Source organism: Mastigoproctus giganteus, chromosome 10 (assembly GCF_048544385.1).
Source record: "Mastigoproctus giganteus isolate SK-2022 chromosome 10, ASM4854438v1, whole genome shotgun sequence".
NCBI classification, from domain to species: Eukaryota; Metazoa; Arthropoda; class Arachnida; order Uropygi; family Thelyphonidae; genus Mastigoproctus; species Mastigoproctus giganteus.
The window spans coordinates 177,682,732-177,700,428 of NC_143584.1; the positions used below are offsets into that span (position 1 = coordinate 177,682,732).

The window sequence follows — 17,697 nt, forward strand, 5'->3', positions numbered from 1 at the left end:
AGATTAACACAAAGTGGAACAAGTAAAGAAAAAAAAAATAAAATAATAGAAAGGAAAGGTCATGAAGCGTCAAAACATGATGCATTTATTAGGTCTTACTTTTCACGTAACACTGATAATATTTTGAGCAAAGATTAATAATTATATTCGATACCAGATGGCGCTAATCGAAAATAAATACTAATTTACTATAAGTTATGTCATAAACAAGTCTTTACAATTACAATATTGTGTTATGTAATGCGTTTCTATGACAACATGCCTTAATGAAAAAATTAACTCTAAAAATTATTAAATAAATATGAGTTTAACATATAAACAGTTGCCAATCAAAAGAAATCTTTGAATTTGAATACTAAAAAAATGAAACGACATAATTACATAAATTAAAAATGCGTGAATAATTTCAAAAAACCGAATTTAAATTTTTTTCAGAGCTTAATCTGAATCTGTAACAGCAAAGGATAGACGATTAAACGAACAAGCAAACATACAGCAATAGAAGTGAAGAGAAAATAGGCATTAGTAGGTAGTTATATAACGCATTGGGCTATCACACATCGTATTCGAGAGGAAGCTTCATGACGTAATTTATTGGATCATTCACAGGAAGAAGGCTATAGAATATTATGATCTTAATACTCTCATCCCTCTTGCCGAGCGAACTCATCAGCATGTAGTTCGTTTCTTCGATTGCTTTATGCTATCTCTATGATTAGGGGGTAAAGAAATCAATGGTAAGAGGTGATTTTTTTATTATTAATTAATAATATTAATTTTATTTTCATCTAGATTTTAAATATTTTTTTCTTTTAATGTTGTTGTAGTAGACTTATCATTTACTCCTACGAGTGTAATGTTCAAAGTCTGAAAATGAATACGAATTACAAAGCCCAGTACATACAGTATATGAAATTATATATTATATTGGATTGTTCGAGTTTCCAATTCTTAGATGGGATTAGTACATTATTTCGCTACGAGATGGCGCAGTGCTAAGAGATTAAAAACCATTGATGTAAACTTAAAATACGTGTTCGCAGTTTTAAAAAAAAAAAGTATAAATAGAATTTTATAATTAAAATTGTATTCTAAAAGAAGTGATACAAAACTTTTAGTCACTAAAAATATTGTTGTATATCGAGAACACCAAACACCATTAATCCTGTGATATCATAGTCGTTATTGAAAAATTATTTAAATCTAATTAGATAATTAGATTCAAATTTAATTATTTAAATCTAGTTTAAATAAATAATTATAAATTATTTAAATCTCATACAAAGATCAAAGTAATCGTTAAGTGTGCTTTGTCCCGATAGTGTTAGTGCCTATTTAGCCTGAATTAGTTTGTAACATATATTATAAATGTGAAATGAACGAATTAATTACTCAAAATTGTTGTTAATTAGTCGGAAAAATTCTATTTAAAGAAACCATTTATCACAAATGGGGTGACTGGGGCACATTTGTGTCTAATATTTCTCGGGGGTATTTTCTAGGCCATTTTGTCCCAAATAAGGGGCAATTTCAAATCCCACGGGTCATTTTAGAAAGAGGATAATAAAGTCTTTGTAGTAATTATTATTTTTATTATTATTTTTTTTTTTTCGTAGAGTCCTATAAAACAGTATTGGAAATCCACCTTTTTAGTTTTTGCCCATTTTATTAAGTGAAATTCAGCAGAGTAAATATATTTTATGTTAGATAAGACCACTGATAATTAGATCTCTGGTTCCTAAAGAACACTAGAAGAAAGATCAGATGATTTAAGCAGCAAAGAACACTGGAAACATTAGAAATATTTAATAACTATTTTAAGTAATCAGGTACAGTGAAGAAATTTGATATTTTTGCTTTAACTAGATGAACTTTAAATATCTATTTTAGAATCTGCATGTTCAACCTTTTGATGCTCGATTTTGATAATACGATTATTAAGAAGGGGAACCAAAGAAAAGAACGCTTTTCTTAGGGGTAGGAAGATGCTCCCAGTTAAGGGATTTAATTTCTGAATAAAAAATTTAAAAATAACAACTAAAAATTGAAAACAATTTCAATTTCAGAAAGGATTTCATTTTCAGGAATACACACTCAGTACCTTATAGTTCAAAGCGTATGAACCAGGGCTCCCACTCCTGGGTTTTTCCACCCAGATCTGGGTTTTTTGATTGTCATCTGGGTTGATAGGTTTTTTTCATAAAAATATCTCATTATCTGGGTTTTTTCGGTAATTTTTAATTTGAAGTCAAAATTTATTTTTATTTCTTGTAAATACAATAAAATTTAATACATTTAATAACAGTTTACAATTTTCTTAATTTTATATTCTAACAATACTGATCATAATTTGTAATATCTCAAGTGCTTGTACAAAATACTACAAATGTAAAAGGATTTCAAAGTTTTCGCAGGGTACTACACTATGAAATTACACTTACATGTTCATACATGTAAGCATACATGTTCGTGTTACTAACATGTATGCGCAGCCTATTGAGCAGGCAGAAGGCAGTCTTCACTGCACAGTCTTTTGCGATCGTTCGTGGTATTATTGCATTATTTGGTGTGATTTTTACATTTATGCGTGTACTACATACAGTGATATAATAAATTTAAATTGTAGTGACTACAGTATTTCTATTTTATGTTAATGGATTAGTGATTTATTTTTATTTTATAGAACATTTTAAATAAGATAACTGCTAATTAGCCATACCCACAAATTGCCCACAATGTCTGAAACTTGTTCCCCACGGATAAAGATGAATAAACGGTGGTATACTCAAAATTTTAGAAATGAATGGTTAGAAGATCCGGAATTAAAGGATTGGTTGAAAGAAGACAGTAATGAAAAAGGTGCATCTTACTGTATTTGTTGTGACATGAAATTAAAGAATGCCTACTATATAGATCGATGTTACTAGCACATAAAAATACAGTTAAACATAAAAAAAGTACAAATATTGCTAAGACAAGTTCAACGTTAGACACGTTCTTCACAAAACGTAAACCTATGGAGAATGAAGAAGTAGCAAAGGCAGAGTTAACAATTGCTGCACTCATTTCTGAGCATAATATTCCATTTGCGCAATGTGTTCACCTTATAGAAGCATGTAAGAAAGCATTTCATGATAGCAATATTGTAAAACAAGTTCAGATGAAGGCTCTTATCTTATACAAGATGGCATAGCCTATCATGAAAAAATATACATTTCTAACATATGCAGAAACAAAAAGTTTTCAATGATAATAGATGAAAGTACAGATTTATCTTTATCGCAAGTTCTAGCTGTTGTTGTTGTTGTTAGATATTTTGCTATTCAAAAACTTGATGTTGTAGATGTGTTACTTGACACTGTTTGTGTCGAAAATGGTACTTCAGAAGGGCTTTATCAAGATGTAAAAGATCTTTTCATAGAAAAAAACATTCAAATAAGTAATCTCGTTGGCTTTGAAAGTGATAATTGTGCCACTATGATGGGTTCTAAGAGTGGGTTCCAGTCATTGCTAAAAAAGGATGTACCATCAGTATTTATAATGGGATGTGTTTGCCATTCTTTTGCATTATGTGCTAGTCATTCAGTCAAGGTACTACCCATCATATCTAGAAATATTTATAAAAGATATCTCTTGTTATTTTTCCCATAGTAGCAAAAGATTAAACGAGTTCAAAATGATTCAAGATGTTGTAGATACTGCTAAGCATAAAATCCCCAAATTAGCACAAACACGTTGGTTATCCTGTGGCAATGTAATAAAAATTATTATTGAACATTGGGATGCGTTAGTTCTTTATTTTCAGTCTCAATCAAAAATTGACAAAATCGATGGTGCAGGAAATATTTACAATACTATGATCACCAAAGGAACTAAGCATATGTTTTTGTTTTTAGGATATGTACTGGAGAAAATAAACTGCCTGAATATTGAATTTCAATCTGAGCATTTCAGATTGCACTTACTTCATTCAATAGTTTCAATTGAGTATAAAAATATTCTTAGTTTTTTCATAAAAGAAGAAGTCATTACTTCGTGCAAGCTGGTTGGAATTGATCCAAGCAATGCAATAAATCGTAAGCCTCTGAATAAAATATATTTGGGAGGCCATTGTATGGCCTTATTAAATTCAACACCACTTGGTGACAGTGAAAGCAGGTTTAAAAATGATGGTTTAAAATTTCTTGTTGAACTTTGTATGGAAATCAGAAAAAGATTTCCTCTAAATGATGATGGAATTATCGCCAGTCTCAATGTTCTTGACCCAGCAGTGATACATGATCGTGCCAATTCGCCATCCTCAATTTTCCATTTAGCAATGCAGTTCCCTCACCTTGTTTCTGAAGACAAACTAGATCTTCTAGATGATGAATGGAGATCATTTCTTTTAAATCAAGATTTAGATTTCTCTTACAAAACCATCCCTGAGTTTTGGTATCTGTTACGTAATGTAAAAGATGGCTTTAATAATTCTAAATATGAGATTTTATCTAACTTTATGACCAGTCTAGCTATTTTACCTCACTCTTCGGCAAGCGTAGAAAGAATCTTCTCCCAAGTAAACCATATAAAAACAAAAGCCACAAACTCCCTTAAACCAGAAACTGTGAAAAATTGACTAATGGCAAAACAGGCGATAAATAGATCTAATCAAAATTGCTATACATGGAAACCTAATTCAGAATTGGTAAAAGAAGTCGTACAAGGAACATGTCATAAAAGATACGAAGAACGTTTGAAAAAAATGAAAGAACTTCAAAAAATAAATGTGGAGGGAACTGAATGGGATGAAAATTCTGATTACAATTAAATAAAAGATATTTTTGCATGGTAAGTTTTATCTTATTTGTGTTGCTATACTATATGATGAAAACTAGGTTTTTTTTGGGTTTATTTAAGTTGCAATCTAAGTTTTTTTAAAATTTGTGAGTGGGAGCCCTGGTATGAACTATAAGGTACTGAGTGTGTTTTAAGAATGGAAGAAAAAGATTGCCTTCGCATATGAGGGCAATTAAAAGTGGTATAAGTCGAGTTTTTTTAATACTGAACTTGAATCACGTACCTTATAATGTAATCTTTCTTTCATCATACGAAAACGGTTTTATTTCTGAAGATATCCACTAGCTGAGAGCAGAAAATCGAGGTACATTTAAGTAACACTGGCGCAAATCAAATAGCAAGATAACAGTGCTCATAGATAGTTTATTGCAGTGGCTAGTTCGGCATGTCTATATAATAATTTGCTTATATCCCTCCGTCTCTCTGTCTGGAACGCGCTTTAAACTTGAATAACTCAAATACTAAACAATATTTTGACCTGATTCCTTTTACAATAGGTTTTATTTAGCAGTAAAACTGAGAGAGAAAAATTCTAATAAATTTTCTGGCCGATTTTTAAAGTTATGAAAATTGATTTAGCTGCCAGAAAAACTAACTTGCAGTGAACTTTGAAGAGAAGCCAATTCCTTAGCTTTTGTCATTACAATCAACAAATCTCGGGGTCAGACTTTTAATGCAGTTCGCGGTCTTGCTTATGGACAACTTTTCACAGCAGTTTCCAGGTCCAGATAATTTTGTGCAATAATTGTAATTTTTTTAAAGGACGATACATTCATACGTGTAAAAATTATCAAACTGCATTTTTACTCGACTCCGGCCCACTGACACCTTAGCTAGGAAAGTTATTATATTAGCATTACCCGTATTTCTGTCTGTAAATTGCGTGGTTCTCTGGTCGATTTTCCTGTTTTGCTGGGCAAAAAAAAAAAAAAACAACCCTGTTTCTGGGGTTAAAAACATTGTTATCTACCCTTGAGATCGACTAATTCAGGCACGGAGTGAAAAAAGCCCATTAAAACTGCATCGTGCCGTCGACCGGATTCGAACCCTGGCCTTTTTCCAGCCGGTGTGGGTACGACACTACTGTGCTACTCGCGCAGACCACCTTAGACAGCAGCCAACGGAGCCTTAGGAAAGGTTTTTGTAATTAATTTGATATTAATCTTTTCTTCTTCTCTGCAACAGTTTGGCGAAATATTCCCAACGGGTATTCTAGTTGCGGTCTGTAAATTTGAATCTGGATGTTCAACCTTTTGATGCCGCCGACGATCTGCCCCTTAACTTTTGATAACTATTATCACATTCGGATCACCCGGAAAGTTAATTCATATACCCGTGTGTATTGTGTCCGTAAATTACGTGTGTTCTATAGTTGATTTGCCTACTTTGTTAGACGAAAAACCACAATTTCAGGGTGGGTGGTAACCTTGCTATCTACGCCTGAGCCCGACTAACTCAGCCACGGAAGGAAAACAGCCCATAAAAGTTTCTCGCGTCATCAATGGGATTCAAATTTGGCCCTTTCGACCAGTATGGGGAGGACGATGACGATACCACTGTGCTACCGCGCAGACAATAGATTTTGATAAGATAAACTGTACATTTCATTAAAAAATGAAATGAATAATGAAACATGGCGACAGCTAGAAAAACGCTTCCATATGGAAGCGTCTTTCCAGCTATCGCCACGCCTAGATTCTTTTAGAAATTGAAACAGCGTATATCGTGATTCATTACTCCAGAAAAACTCATTCCTCTTTCTTCAATTTTTCGCCAGTGTGACCATCAGCCAGAATTAAGTTTTGTGATAATGCATTTGAGCCCGATACCTGGATCATTAAGTGGTCTGTAGGAATATTCAGAGCCCATGAAATCCGTCAAACACTAAGGTGTACAATGGGGCAAGCAACTTCGTATCCACATTCGACCTCGCTAATCTTCCGCAGACGCATTTTGCAATTCAATTTTCATTCGTCATTGAAATGCCCACCACATCGTTTACCATTGTCGATATTTTACATAACACCTGACTGTCCTACAATGCCTCAAAATTCCGATAACACGGCCTACATTGTAAAACTTGATCATTAAAATGTTGATTCAGTGGTAAGTTAGCCTGCGGTAGCGGTCAATGACAACAGTTACGCCCACTTCAAGAACTGAGAGAAAGAGAGAAGGAAAACAGTTAAGATATTTCGAAATGCCACTCCAAGAGTTACTGCACACTCTTGAGGAAATGAAGAAAGCAATTTCTGTAGAATTTTACCAATTCGTGAGAGACAGCAGTGCAAAAATATTGTACACGCAATCCATTTCGCGAAACTTTCCTTCGATTCTATGAAGCAGAATGAATTACGCAGTTTCATCTTAAAATCTTATTTGTATTGTGGCATTTAAAATAAGTGGATTAATATCATATTTCCATGGACGTCCGGGTTGAGAATAAAGGCCAGTTCATTCCTCAGCATTTTGATTTCGATGTTTATCCAGAAACTCTTCTTGATATTAGGCTTATGTGTCTTGCCATCCCTTGAAGAAATGAGGCTTATTTTGATCACTTTTTTTAAAATTGTATTAATAATTGTTTAATTAATTATCATTTAATAATTTTTATCTTTTAACTAATTTTTAAATTAGATAATTAAATAAAGTAAATATTTCAAATTGTTCTAGTTGGTAATTAATATAATTATGATAAAATAAAATAGCTAAAGCCTGTCCAAGTTTCAAAGAAAAGATGTTGCTTTTCGTTATAATTTAAAATTATAATAGTACAATGGAATTTATACTTTAAAATTAGTGAATAAAATATACAAAATATACTCAAAACAAATACGTGAATCATATTAGATTACAAATTAAAAATGTATACACTAAAGGAAACCGATAGAAATTATGATAATCATAAGAACGTTGTACTTGAACAAAACTCTCTGGAAGTACAGGTTTTTGTGAACGGTAAATGAACTCAGTTGAGCCTGTTGATACAGGATACTATAAACATTTAAAACCAGTACATTCAACAGATAGCAGTCGCAGAGAGAGGACAGTCCTCTTTATTTATGTGGATAACTAATGATATTAAGCACACATGAACTGGAGATTTGTTGGATTGATATAGGAAACTGCTGAAAAAAGCCACAAAGTTAGAATCTGCACTTCTGTCACACCATAGGAGAGATGATATACTGAAAGCCTTGTGGATTAACCCAAGATTTCGGGTATTCTGCAAAGCACTGTTGAGAAATTGAAACTTATCGGCGAGGGGTGACACTTGTAGGTTGAAGAAACCTAATTTCAGCAGTGACTGTAGGCAGTGGAAGAGCGAGGCTCATTTTAGTGGCTCAGCGAAAGGAATTAACATCAGGTGTCTGGTAGATATAATTTTAATTTAAAATTTATTTAAATTTTATTCACTAGGATTAAGTTTCGGTATACAGTTTAATTCCTATAATGTTTTGTTAATTAATTTAAATTCTGTAATTCATTGTAAATTTCAAATTTTTAATCTTTCTTAATTTCAGATATTCCCTAAATAATGATTGTTAGCAGACCACTTGCAGTACAAAGGTTTAAATGGTTAGAGATTGAGAGAGAGCCACTGATGCGCTGAATGTAGGAAATACAGTGCTCGACAAAATTAATAGAACACGTACAAAATGTAGTGTAACTCGTGCAGCTTGCGATGATGCGGGACAAAATTTGGTATCGTGGTGTGCCATAAAATAACGAAGAAATGAGGACACAGCGAGAAACTTTGGACAGGTATAAATGACATTTAGAGGGGTTGCATTTCGAAAATATGGTCACATGACATCAGTACGGCGTATGATCCCCTCTAACGGCTAAACAGCCTGACAGCGGTGAACCATGCTCGATATCAGCATCGTTTATAAGATTATGTGACAAAAAATCCCATTCTTCCACCAGGTAGACCTTAGCTCACCACGTGACCGAGGAGTTGGCGATCGGCGTGCAATGCGACGCCCAAGGGCGTCCCACACATGTTCGACTGGATTTAAGTCTGGCGATCGCACTGGCCACGGCTGTTGTTGGATATCTTCAGTTTTAAGATATTTCTCCACCACTTGAGCTCCGTGTGCAGTGGCGTTTTGTGCACGAAAAGAAAATTTCGGCCAACTGCACAGCTAAAAAGTCGCACATAGGGTTCGAGGATCTGTTCTTGGTACCTCTGCGCAGTTATGGTACCCCAATCGAAAACATGAAGAGGGGTGAAGCCGCTGATCATTATTCCGCCCCAGACAAGGGCGTCGCCTCCAACGTCAGTGTTCCTTTCTCTGATGTTTGAGAGACGGTACCCCATTCCTCATTGTCTCCATGAAATAACGTCTAGAACCTGCTTATATGCTAAAACGGGATTCATCAGAGAACAGAACTGTAACCCATTTGTCAGGGCTCCACGTCACATGCATGGCACCAGTTTGGACAAGCTCTGTCGTGGTTTAGCGTTAATGGGATTCTATTTCAATTCCATTTAAAGTACCTTTGACAGGCACTTCCCAGACAGAAGTCCATCCGTGGATATCTCAAAACTTTGTTAGGCCAAACGAGAAGTCTTCGCTATTAAAATAAAATAAATAATTAAATGAAAAATTATCTCAATTAAATCTTAATCAAGACCAGAGGATAAGACCATTGGTTCTGATATGAAAAGATTCAGCCTTGAAATTATTTCTCCACTCATCCCAATGAATCAGGTTTCCATTCCTGGGAGTCAGAGCTCTACTACCTAGTTCTTAATAATATCCTCCACTTGAAAACATTATGAACGAAATTATTAAAATATGTAACACATTTTTTATCAACAAACATCAACCACAAAGTTTCGCGATCCAAACTTCCAAGTGAAAACTCTAACTGTAATCTTAAATCAGCATACTGAGGAAAATCAAGCATCAAATACCAATACCAGTCCATGACCAGTTAGGAAATAGGAAAGCTGCATACATAGCAAACTGAAGCCACGGTCTTTTCTTTACATCAATAAAATATACCCTAGGAAAAAAGATATAGGTTTGCCTCCCCTTAATACTTTCTTCCCATCTTTGTTGCCATAAAGCATATAATTCAGTTAATATCCTTTTCTTCTCTATCTTTAATTCATTTCTTGTGTACAATCGACTTGTATCAGGACAAGATGTTATTCCTAATACAGTAACAGATATATTTTTCTTCGTTAAATACATCACACCGGAAAGGAAAATTAACAAATCCACCTGCAAGCACCTGTAGCGCTTCTGTTGACACTGTCCTAAAATATCTGGTTGTACCCAGAAGAACCAATCTCTGCACTTGATTAAATGATTTTAAATAATACTCTTATCTACTCTATGCAGCCAAGTTCCAGAGCAATCATATAGAAAACTTATTGATCTTCCCTTTATATGCCAGTCAACCTTTATAATTCATCTCAGTTTAGCATACAATGATCTTATTTTATTTTTAAGAAACTTAATATGTTCAGTAAAACAACATGTGCCTTTCTGGTACAGACCCAAGTACCTAACAACCTTAACATAACCGTGGGAGAGTCCCTGTGTTCTAACTACTGGATTCCTATTCATATTCAGCGGTCCTCAAACTTGACATATTTCAAGCTTATACATCCTACTTCAGTCTATTACATTTTCTAACATGTCACTGGTACGCAATTCTATTTCAGACCTTGAATTTCCATAGACCAAAACAGTCAGATCACCAGCATAGGCTTGGGATAATGGGATACAAGCCACTGGCTTCCTTTCGTAGAGTCCACTTGAATTGAGCCCTTTTAACACAGTGCGATTGGAAATGTTTTCACCTGTGGTCACAGCAACCTCTAAAGACATTTGAGGACAGGACATCGTAGGTTTTCGCTTTGCTTTAGAGACAAATAGCGGTCTGTTTTAGTTGACGCAGCCCTCTAGTAACCTTGGTCAGCTCTTCGTGTAATGGTTCCTGTGTCCTGAAACTTCTTCCATAGTGCCGAAACAACTATGCCACTATGCCACTGTGCCGAAATGGCACTGCTTGACACATTAAGACAACGTGTCACCTCCACAGTGTGTGGCTCTGAAAGGTGGTAGATCGATATCTATTGGATCCTTGGAACTTTCACGTCAGGATGCCTATTTTATCAAAAAATTCGCCTTCGACAACACTGTTCACCATACAATATTCATGAAAAACATTTTGTTTTATTAATTTTGCCCAGCAATGTAATTTTGACATTGTTTATTTGGATTTAGCAGAGTATCTGGCTTAGGGGGCTTAGAGGAGAACAGGCATTCAGTGTGTTATCAGATACTCAGTCTAAAACACTGAGGGATCCAATATCTTTCTATTTCAGAAGATTTAGGAAAAGTCCGGTTGCCCTGCCTCCCTAAAATCCACTCATGCACACTTTCTCGATGGTAAGCCCTGTTACAATTAACGTGTAGAGTCTCTTTATGACGTCTCTTCAAGACGCCTGGTCAGCTTGAAGAGGAAAAGATCAAACCCTCCAGCACATGATAGCACAACGAAAGAAATGGCCCTCAGTGCCCAGCGGCTTTCACTCCCCCTCTAACGTAAGATCGCTCATCGGTGAAAATAGGATATTAGAGCTGGAAAAGGAATTATAACATGTAAATTGGAACATCATCGGTTTGGCTGAAAAAACAAGAAGAAATGAAACACTTATAAGTTTATCAAGTGAAAATCTGCTGTACACCAATGAAAACGATGAAAGGAGCGAAGGTGGAGTTGGCTTTCTGGTCCATAAAGATAAAAAAACAACATTTTGGATTTCAAAAGTACATCACAAAGGGTGTCAAGAATAATACTCAGGATTTCTAAGAGGTATAAGCTAAAGGTTATAATGATTTATTCACCAAAATCGAGCCATGATGATGAAGAGGTTGAAGAAATGTACACCGAAATTGTGTCTTCCAGATGAGCAGAAAACCCACTACACTATTATTATGGGGGACTTCAAAGCTAAGGTTGGAAAAAGACAAAACAGTGCAGAAAATATAACTGTGGGAAATTTTGGAAGTGGTGAAAGAAATGAAAGAGGTGAAAGACTTGTGGAATTTGCAGAATCTTGAAGATCGTCAGTAATGAACACTTTTTACAAGAAAAGGGTGAACAGAAAGTGGACATGGAAGAGTCCAAATGGATTAATAACTAATGAAATCAACTTCATCCTCACTAACAGAAGATATATTGTGAATGATGTTACAGTCCTGAACAAGGTAAATGTTGGAAGTGATCACAGAATAGTAAGATGCACACTTGATATAGATATAAGAAAAGAAAGGAAAAAACTGACTCGAGTAAATAATACAAAGGTCTTTGCGATAACAGAAGATGAGAAAAGGCAGTATGTACTGGAAATTAAGAACAGGTTTGAGCTTCTGCAGACTGTTCAGGACCAAGATATCGACGAGGAATACTACAACTTTGTGAAAGTGATAATGCCCAAGAAACCTATAGGTAAAAAGCAATCCAAAGAGTTAAAAATTAGTCAAAAAACACTTGTCATGATGAATCGAAGACGACAAATGAAGAGCAAGATAAACACTGACAAGGAGAAAATTGAGTATGCTGAGTTATGCAAAGCCATTAGAAAGAGACTCAGAGAGGATATAAGAAGATTTAACACAAGAAAAGTAAAACAAGAATTAAGGGAAAACAAACGGCTTAAATCAGCAGCCATGAGCAGTAATACAGAAAGACAAATGATACTGAAACTGAAGAACAGCGATGGTGTACTTATAAGTATCAGAAAAGGCATAATTCAAATAGCAGAAGAGTACTTTAGAGAATTATACATGGAGCGAGGGAATGATGCCAGCAGTGGGGAAGATGGATCGCAAATTAGTAACACATACAACATACCCGATATCGTTCCTGATGAGGTAGAACATGCGATGAAGAAAATGAAGATTCAGAAAGCCCTGGGAGAAGATGAAGTTACTGTAGAGTTGTTAAAATGGGAGGAAGAGACATGACACAAAAACTGACAAGACTCTTCACAAAATGCATTAGAAACGGTATGACGCCTAAGGAGTAGAATAATGCAATCATAGTTTTGCTGCATAAGAAAGGAGATAAGTCAGAGATTGGAAATTACAGACCAATTATCTTGTTATCCCACATCTACACGTTGTTCACAAGGGTCATTACTAACAGATTAGAAAGAATACTTGATGAGAATCAACCGAAAGAGCAAGCTGGCTTTAGGACAGGATTCTCAACTATGGATCACCTTCACGTAATATCACAGCTAATGAATATAAAACACCATCATGCATTTGTGGATTATGAAAAGGCATTTGACTTCATACAGCAGAAGACAATGTTTCGGGAACTGCAAAGACAAGGCATAGATACTCCATATATGAAGAAGATTTTGAAGAAAATATATGCGAGTGCTACCTCCTTTATTAGACTAGACAAAGACAGTAGGAAATTTAAAATCGAGAAAGGAGTTCGACAAGGAGACAGAATATCTCCGAAGCTGTTTACTGCTGCCCTTGAGGAAGCTTTCAGAAGATTAGAATGTTCACAGAAAAGAGTCAATGTGAATGGAAAGTACCTAAACCATTTACGATTTGCAGATGACATTGTGGTCATAAGCCACGATCCCAAAGAATTAGAGGAAAATCTTAATCAGTTATGGAGCGTTAGTAAGAATTTTGGACTAAAGATGACATAAATATGGCTAAAACAAAAATAATGATGAACAATTATGCCACAGAAAGGGATATAATCATCGAAGGAGCAGTAATTGAAAAGGTGAATTCATATACTTATCCGGGAAAAGTTATCATCTGTAATAATGATAAATTGCTGGAAGTCAAGAAAAGAATAAATTTTGGATGGATAGCATTCAGGAAATATAGTCACGTACTGAAGAGCAATATCCCAGTTTGTCTGAAACGTAAAATAATGAACCAATGTATACTACTCATCGTGACTTATGGAAGTAAAACTTGGGCACTCACCAAAAGAATGGAAAAGAAGCTAAGAATTACACAGCGAAGAACAGAATGAATTTTATTAGGAATCAGACTGTTTGACAAGAAGAGAAACACGTGGATTAGAAATCTTTATTGCAATAATAATAATAATAGTAATACAATGGATACATTGCAATAAGCCCTTCACGGCCACAAGGCCAGGGGTTAACAGTGATATTACAATATGTAAGAAAGGAAATTAATAAATGAAATATAAAATACATATATGAATGAATCAAAAGTAAATAAAGCTCAACATTGAAAGTATAACACAATCATAAACATCACAATGTACAAAGAATATACAGGTGGAAAACTACAAGGTTGGTTGGTAGGCCATCTTCATGTCGCATTGCTGGATTGCGGCGTTAAGGCGAGCTTCAAGGAGCAGAATCAGGGACGGGGAAGTACAATTTAAGGATGCGGCGTCTATACTCCTTATCACTAGAAAACTTATTAAGGTCAGCATCCAAAGACTGGGCACATGGAAGTAGCTGATATGGCAGAAACCTATCGGATAGGTGGAGACGGCTGAGATGTGGGCATAGAGTTGGAGTCGCTCTGAGGGAAGGCTGAGGGACTCTCCAAGAGCACAGGTCCCAGAATGATGGTGCCGATATCATTCCAGAGGCAGAAAACTCAAGTAAAGGACATTCTTATCAAAATTAAAGAACTAAAATGGTCTTGGGCAGGACACAGCTCGAAGACATGATGACAGATGGATTAAGAAAACAACAGAATGGTACCCAAGAGGAGTTAGAAGAAAACCTGGAAGACAACGACGGAGATGGACAGATGAAATTCACGAGTTTGTGGGTAGTAAATGGATGGCCATTGCATAAAACAAAAGGAATTAGAAAGTTGCTGGAGAGGCCTTCATCCTGCAGTGGATCGAAAATGGCTGCTGCTGATGATGATGATGATTTGACTCAGCCCCACACGAGAGGGTACTGTATAAGGTAAAACATGTTGGCAATCACAGGGAAGATCTTTAGATGGATCCGAACATCAATGAAGGGCAGGAAGTAGAAGGTTGTGATTAATGGCTACTCTTTTGATTGGGCTAATGTAAGAAGTGGAGTCCCTTAAGGTTTATTACTCAAGATTTTCAGACGATGTCAATATCGGGAAAGTAGTAAATGTTTAGCGCCAACTTACATAAGCTTTAGGGATTGTCAGATAAGTGGTAGCTATATTTTAATGAAGCAAAATTCAAGTCCTTCCCTAAGGAAACAGCATCCCCAAAATAGTATACACTTGGTTACGCTCAATTAAAACAGTTATATAAAGAAAGGAATATGACGATTACAATACTGGAGGAAACGTTGTTCTCCGAGCGGTTTAGACAGGCGGCAAGGAAGGCCATGGTATCTTCTCGATGATTTATCAAACATTTGCTTGTAGAAATAGGGAAGTCGTAATCCCACTTTATAAGACATTTGTGAGCCCACATTTGGAATATTGTGTTCAACCGAAGAGTTGAACCTCCTTAATATCCGTAAAAGTTTTAAATAAAACAACTTTCAGTGCCTAACAGTGCGGATTTTAATGATTTAATTTCATATAATTTGTGCGTACTTATAATTACATATAATTTGTGCGTATATAATTCGTCCTTTGGGATTTTTGCAGTGTGACTGAAACCCAGTATCTGCCATATGAGACAGACTTTTTTTGATAATTTTGTGCGAATAATCCAGAGTAGTACAAGATGGCCGACTTCCAACAGATATTGTTTGCAAGCCATCGGAGACAGACGTACCTAGATTTTAAATATTAATATCGACATTAATATGTCACTATAATGAAATATAAGGGATTCAGAGATGTTCAAAAATGAACCAGATTGATAGGGGTCGTTGTTGTTTTGTTGGCAAAAGGTTCCGTGTTGCATATCCTCACTGCGCATGCCTAGGAAAGCATAAAAGTAGAGGACGTCACAAAGCAAAATAAAAGAGCTCGTGCAACTCAGGTTTTATGATTATAATGTAAAGGTTACTTTATCTGTAAAACTGAAAGGATGGAATTTTTCAAACCATAATTCTGAGTACCAATTAATGTTCTGCTTGAAGAAGTTTCTTCTCGCAGTAAAAGAACAATTCTTTGCGTATTTCGACACAGTTTTTGTTAACTGTGTCGAAACACGCAGACGTGGTTAACAAAACCAAAAATGCGCAGCGCGTTTCATGTTGCACGAGGTACATAAGTTTGCCACTGTGTACACGGAAACATCCACTAGCTATTGGTGCCGCAAGGCCTTTGACAATTCATAAATAGAGAAGTTATGCGATAGTTTTTCAGCTGTTTTTTTTCTTTTTTTTTTTTTCCTATACTGTATTATTAACATTTATATACACACTAATGATGTAGTGGTAGGCTTCCAAAGCACGCGCCTGCGTTGAACAGGTTCCAGCGCTCTTCTGATAGTTACACCGAGAGATATCCTTCACAATTATTAATGTCCGGTGTTCATAAAGGTAAGAGAAATCATCTTGTTCACTTTATTTCGTCTTATCTTTTCCTGTCTGCGTGTAGGTAAAACTCTGTGACCTAAATTATGTTTCAAATTTAAGTTACAACAGTTTCTCAGTTTTTTATTTGAACAAATACGATAGCTTTTACAGTTATATTTTTAATTTAAGTTGTAAGAGGTGTTATTTTTGTTATCCGTAAATATACGTTCATACTAACATCAACATTGGCGTTTCTATCTATCGCTTATACTCCAGACTTAAAATATTTCTTTAGCATCACACAGAATAACTAAAATCAAAAGATAAAGCCACGAAGAAACCATATTCGCACATTTATGCAAGAATACATAAGGAAGCACGCGGATTGATTATAAATTTTCTGAATTATTTCCTGCAGACCTCTACCGTTTGAATAAGGAACTAATGAATAAATCGCGAGATAATTTTTTTTCGGAAATATAGTCATACTTATTACAGAAAATATTATATTTATAATTGTCTGTTTGTGAATCTACGTTTTCGATAAGTATCACTGATGACACAATTTCATTTGGCTTTGATTATTTTTGAGTTTTAAATAACAATAACATAAATTCATAAGCAGGAAAAACTACTTATTTCGAAACCTCCAGCATTCCACGAATATGTAAAAGACGCTGGTATCCTTGATGATAGATATTTATGATAAATATCTATCATCAAGAATGTTAGTCTTTAAACTCCATTCTGGCTTGTTCATAATACTGTATCATTTTAATTTGTTTATTAAATGAGGGTTGTTCGAAAAGTAGTGGAAACGTGGTAAAAAAAAAAAAGGTTATTTATAGGGTTACATTCCTTCAAACTAATCTTCGACCTCATGTAGAATTCAATCCCAAACATATAGGAGTCGTCTGATGCCATCAGCAGTCTTAAGTTCTTGAGGACTAGAGAGGAGGTTATTGTTGTTGCTTTCTTTGCTTAAAGCATCTAAAGTTATGGTGTCAGTGTATTATGTCTATAAATTTCGTGTATTCCCTTATCGGTTTTCCTGCTTTTAAAAATCATGAATGAAATAAAAACACTTGTAACCACTTGAACTCAAGGAATGATAACTGGACTCGTAAATTCAAATGTATACACTGGTATAGTGTATAGAAATGTATACACAGTTCTGCCAACGTAATGAATATTTCTCATAGGCTGGTTGTCTTTTTTTGAACAGTTAAAATATACACCGAATTAATTTTTACAAAAATTTATTCATGCACCATCTAGATGGTGCATGAATGCATCCATAAAGGCCAGGTGGGTGCGCTTCCTGGACAGAGAAGACCTGTAGGACACAGCTTATGAGCATAGTATACACCGTGCCAACAAAGTCGCTGATGAGGAAATAG

At 35.1% G+C, this 17,697-nt stretch overlaps 1 protein-coding gene across 2 annotated transcripts in view; it reads left to right on the forward strand.

The window, feature by feature from the left end:
- Window positions 1-648: 648 nt before the first annotated feature.
- LOC150079570 (putative sodium-dependent multivitamin transporter) overlaps window positions 649-17,697 on the forward strand; it is a 38,506-nt gene continuing 21,457 nt past the window's right edge. The window contains exon 1 of one of the 2 annotated variants that reach the window (XM_090384049.1): window positions 649-737. Coding sequence is in view for 1 of the 2 variants with exons in the window: in XM_090384051.1 (XP_090240177.1) it covers window positions 735-737 (3 nt within the window). In the remaining variant the exon portion in view is untranslated. The remainder of the gene's footprint in view (window positions 738-17,697) is intronic. The other variant, XM_090384051.1, reaches the window with a different exon arrangement.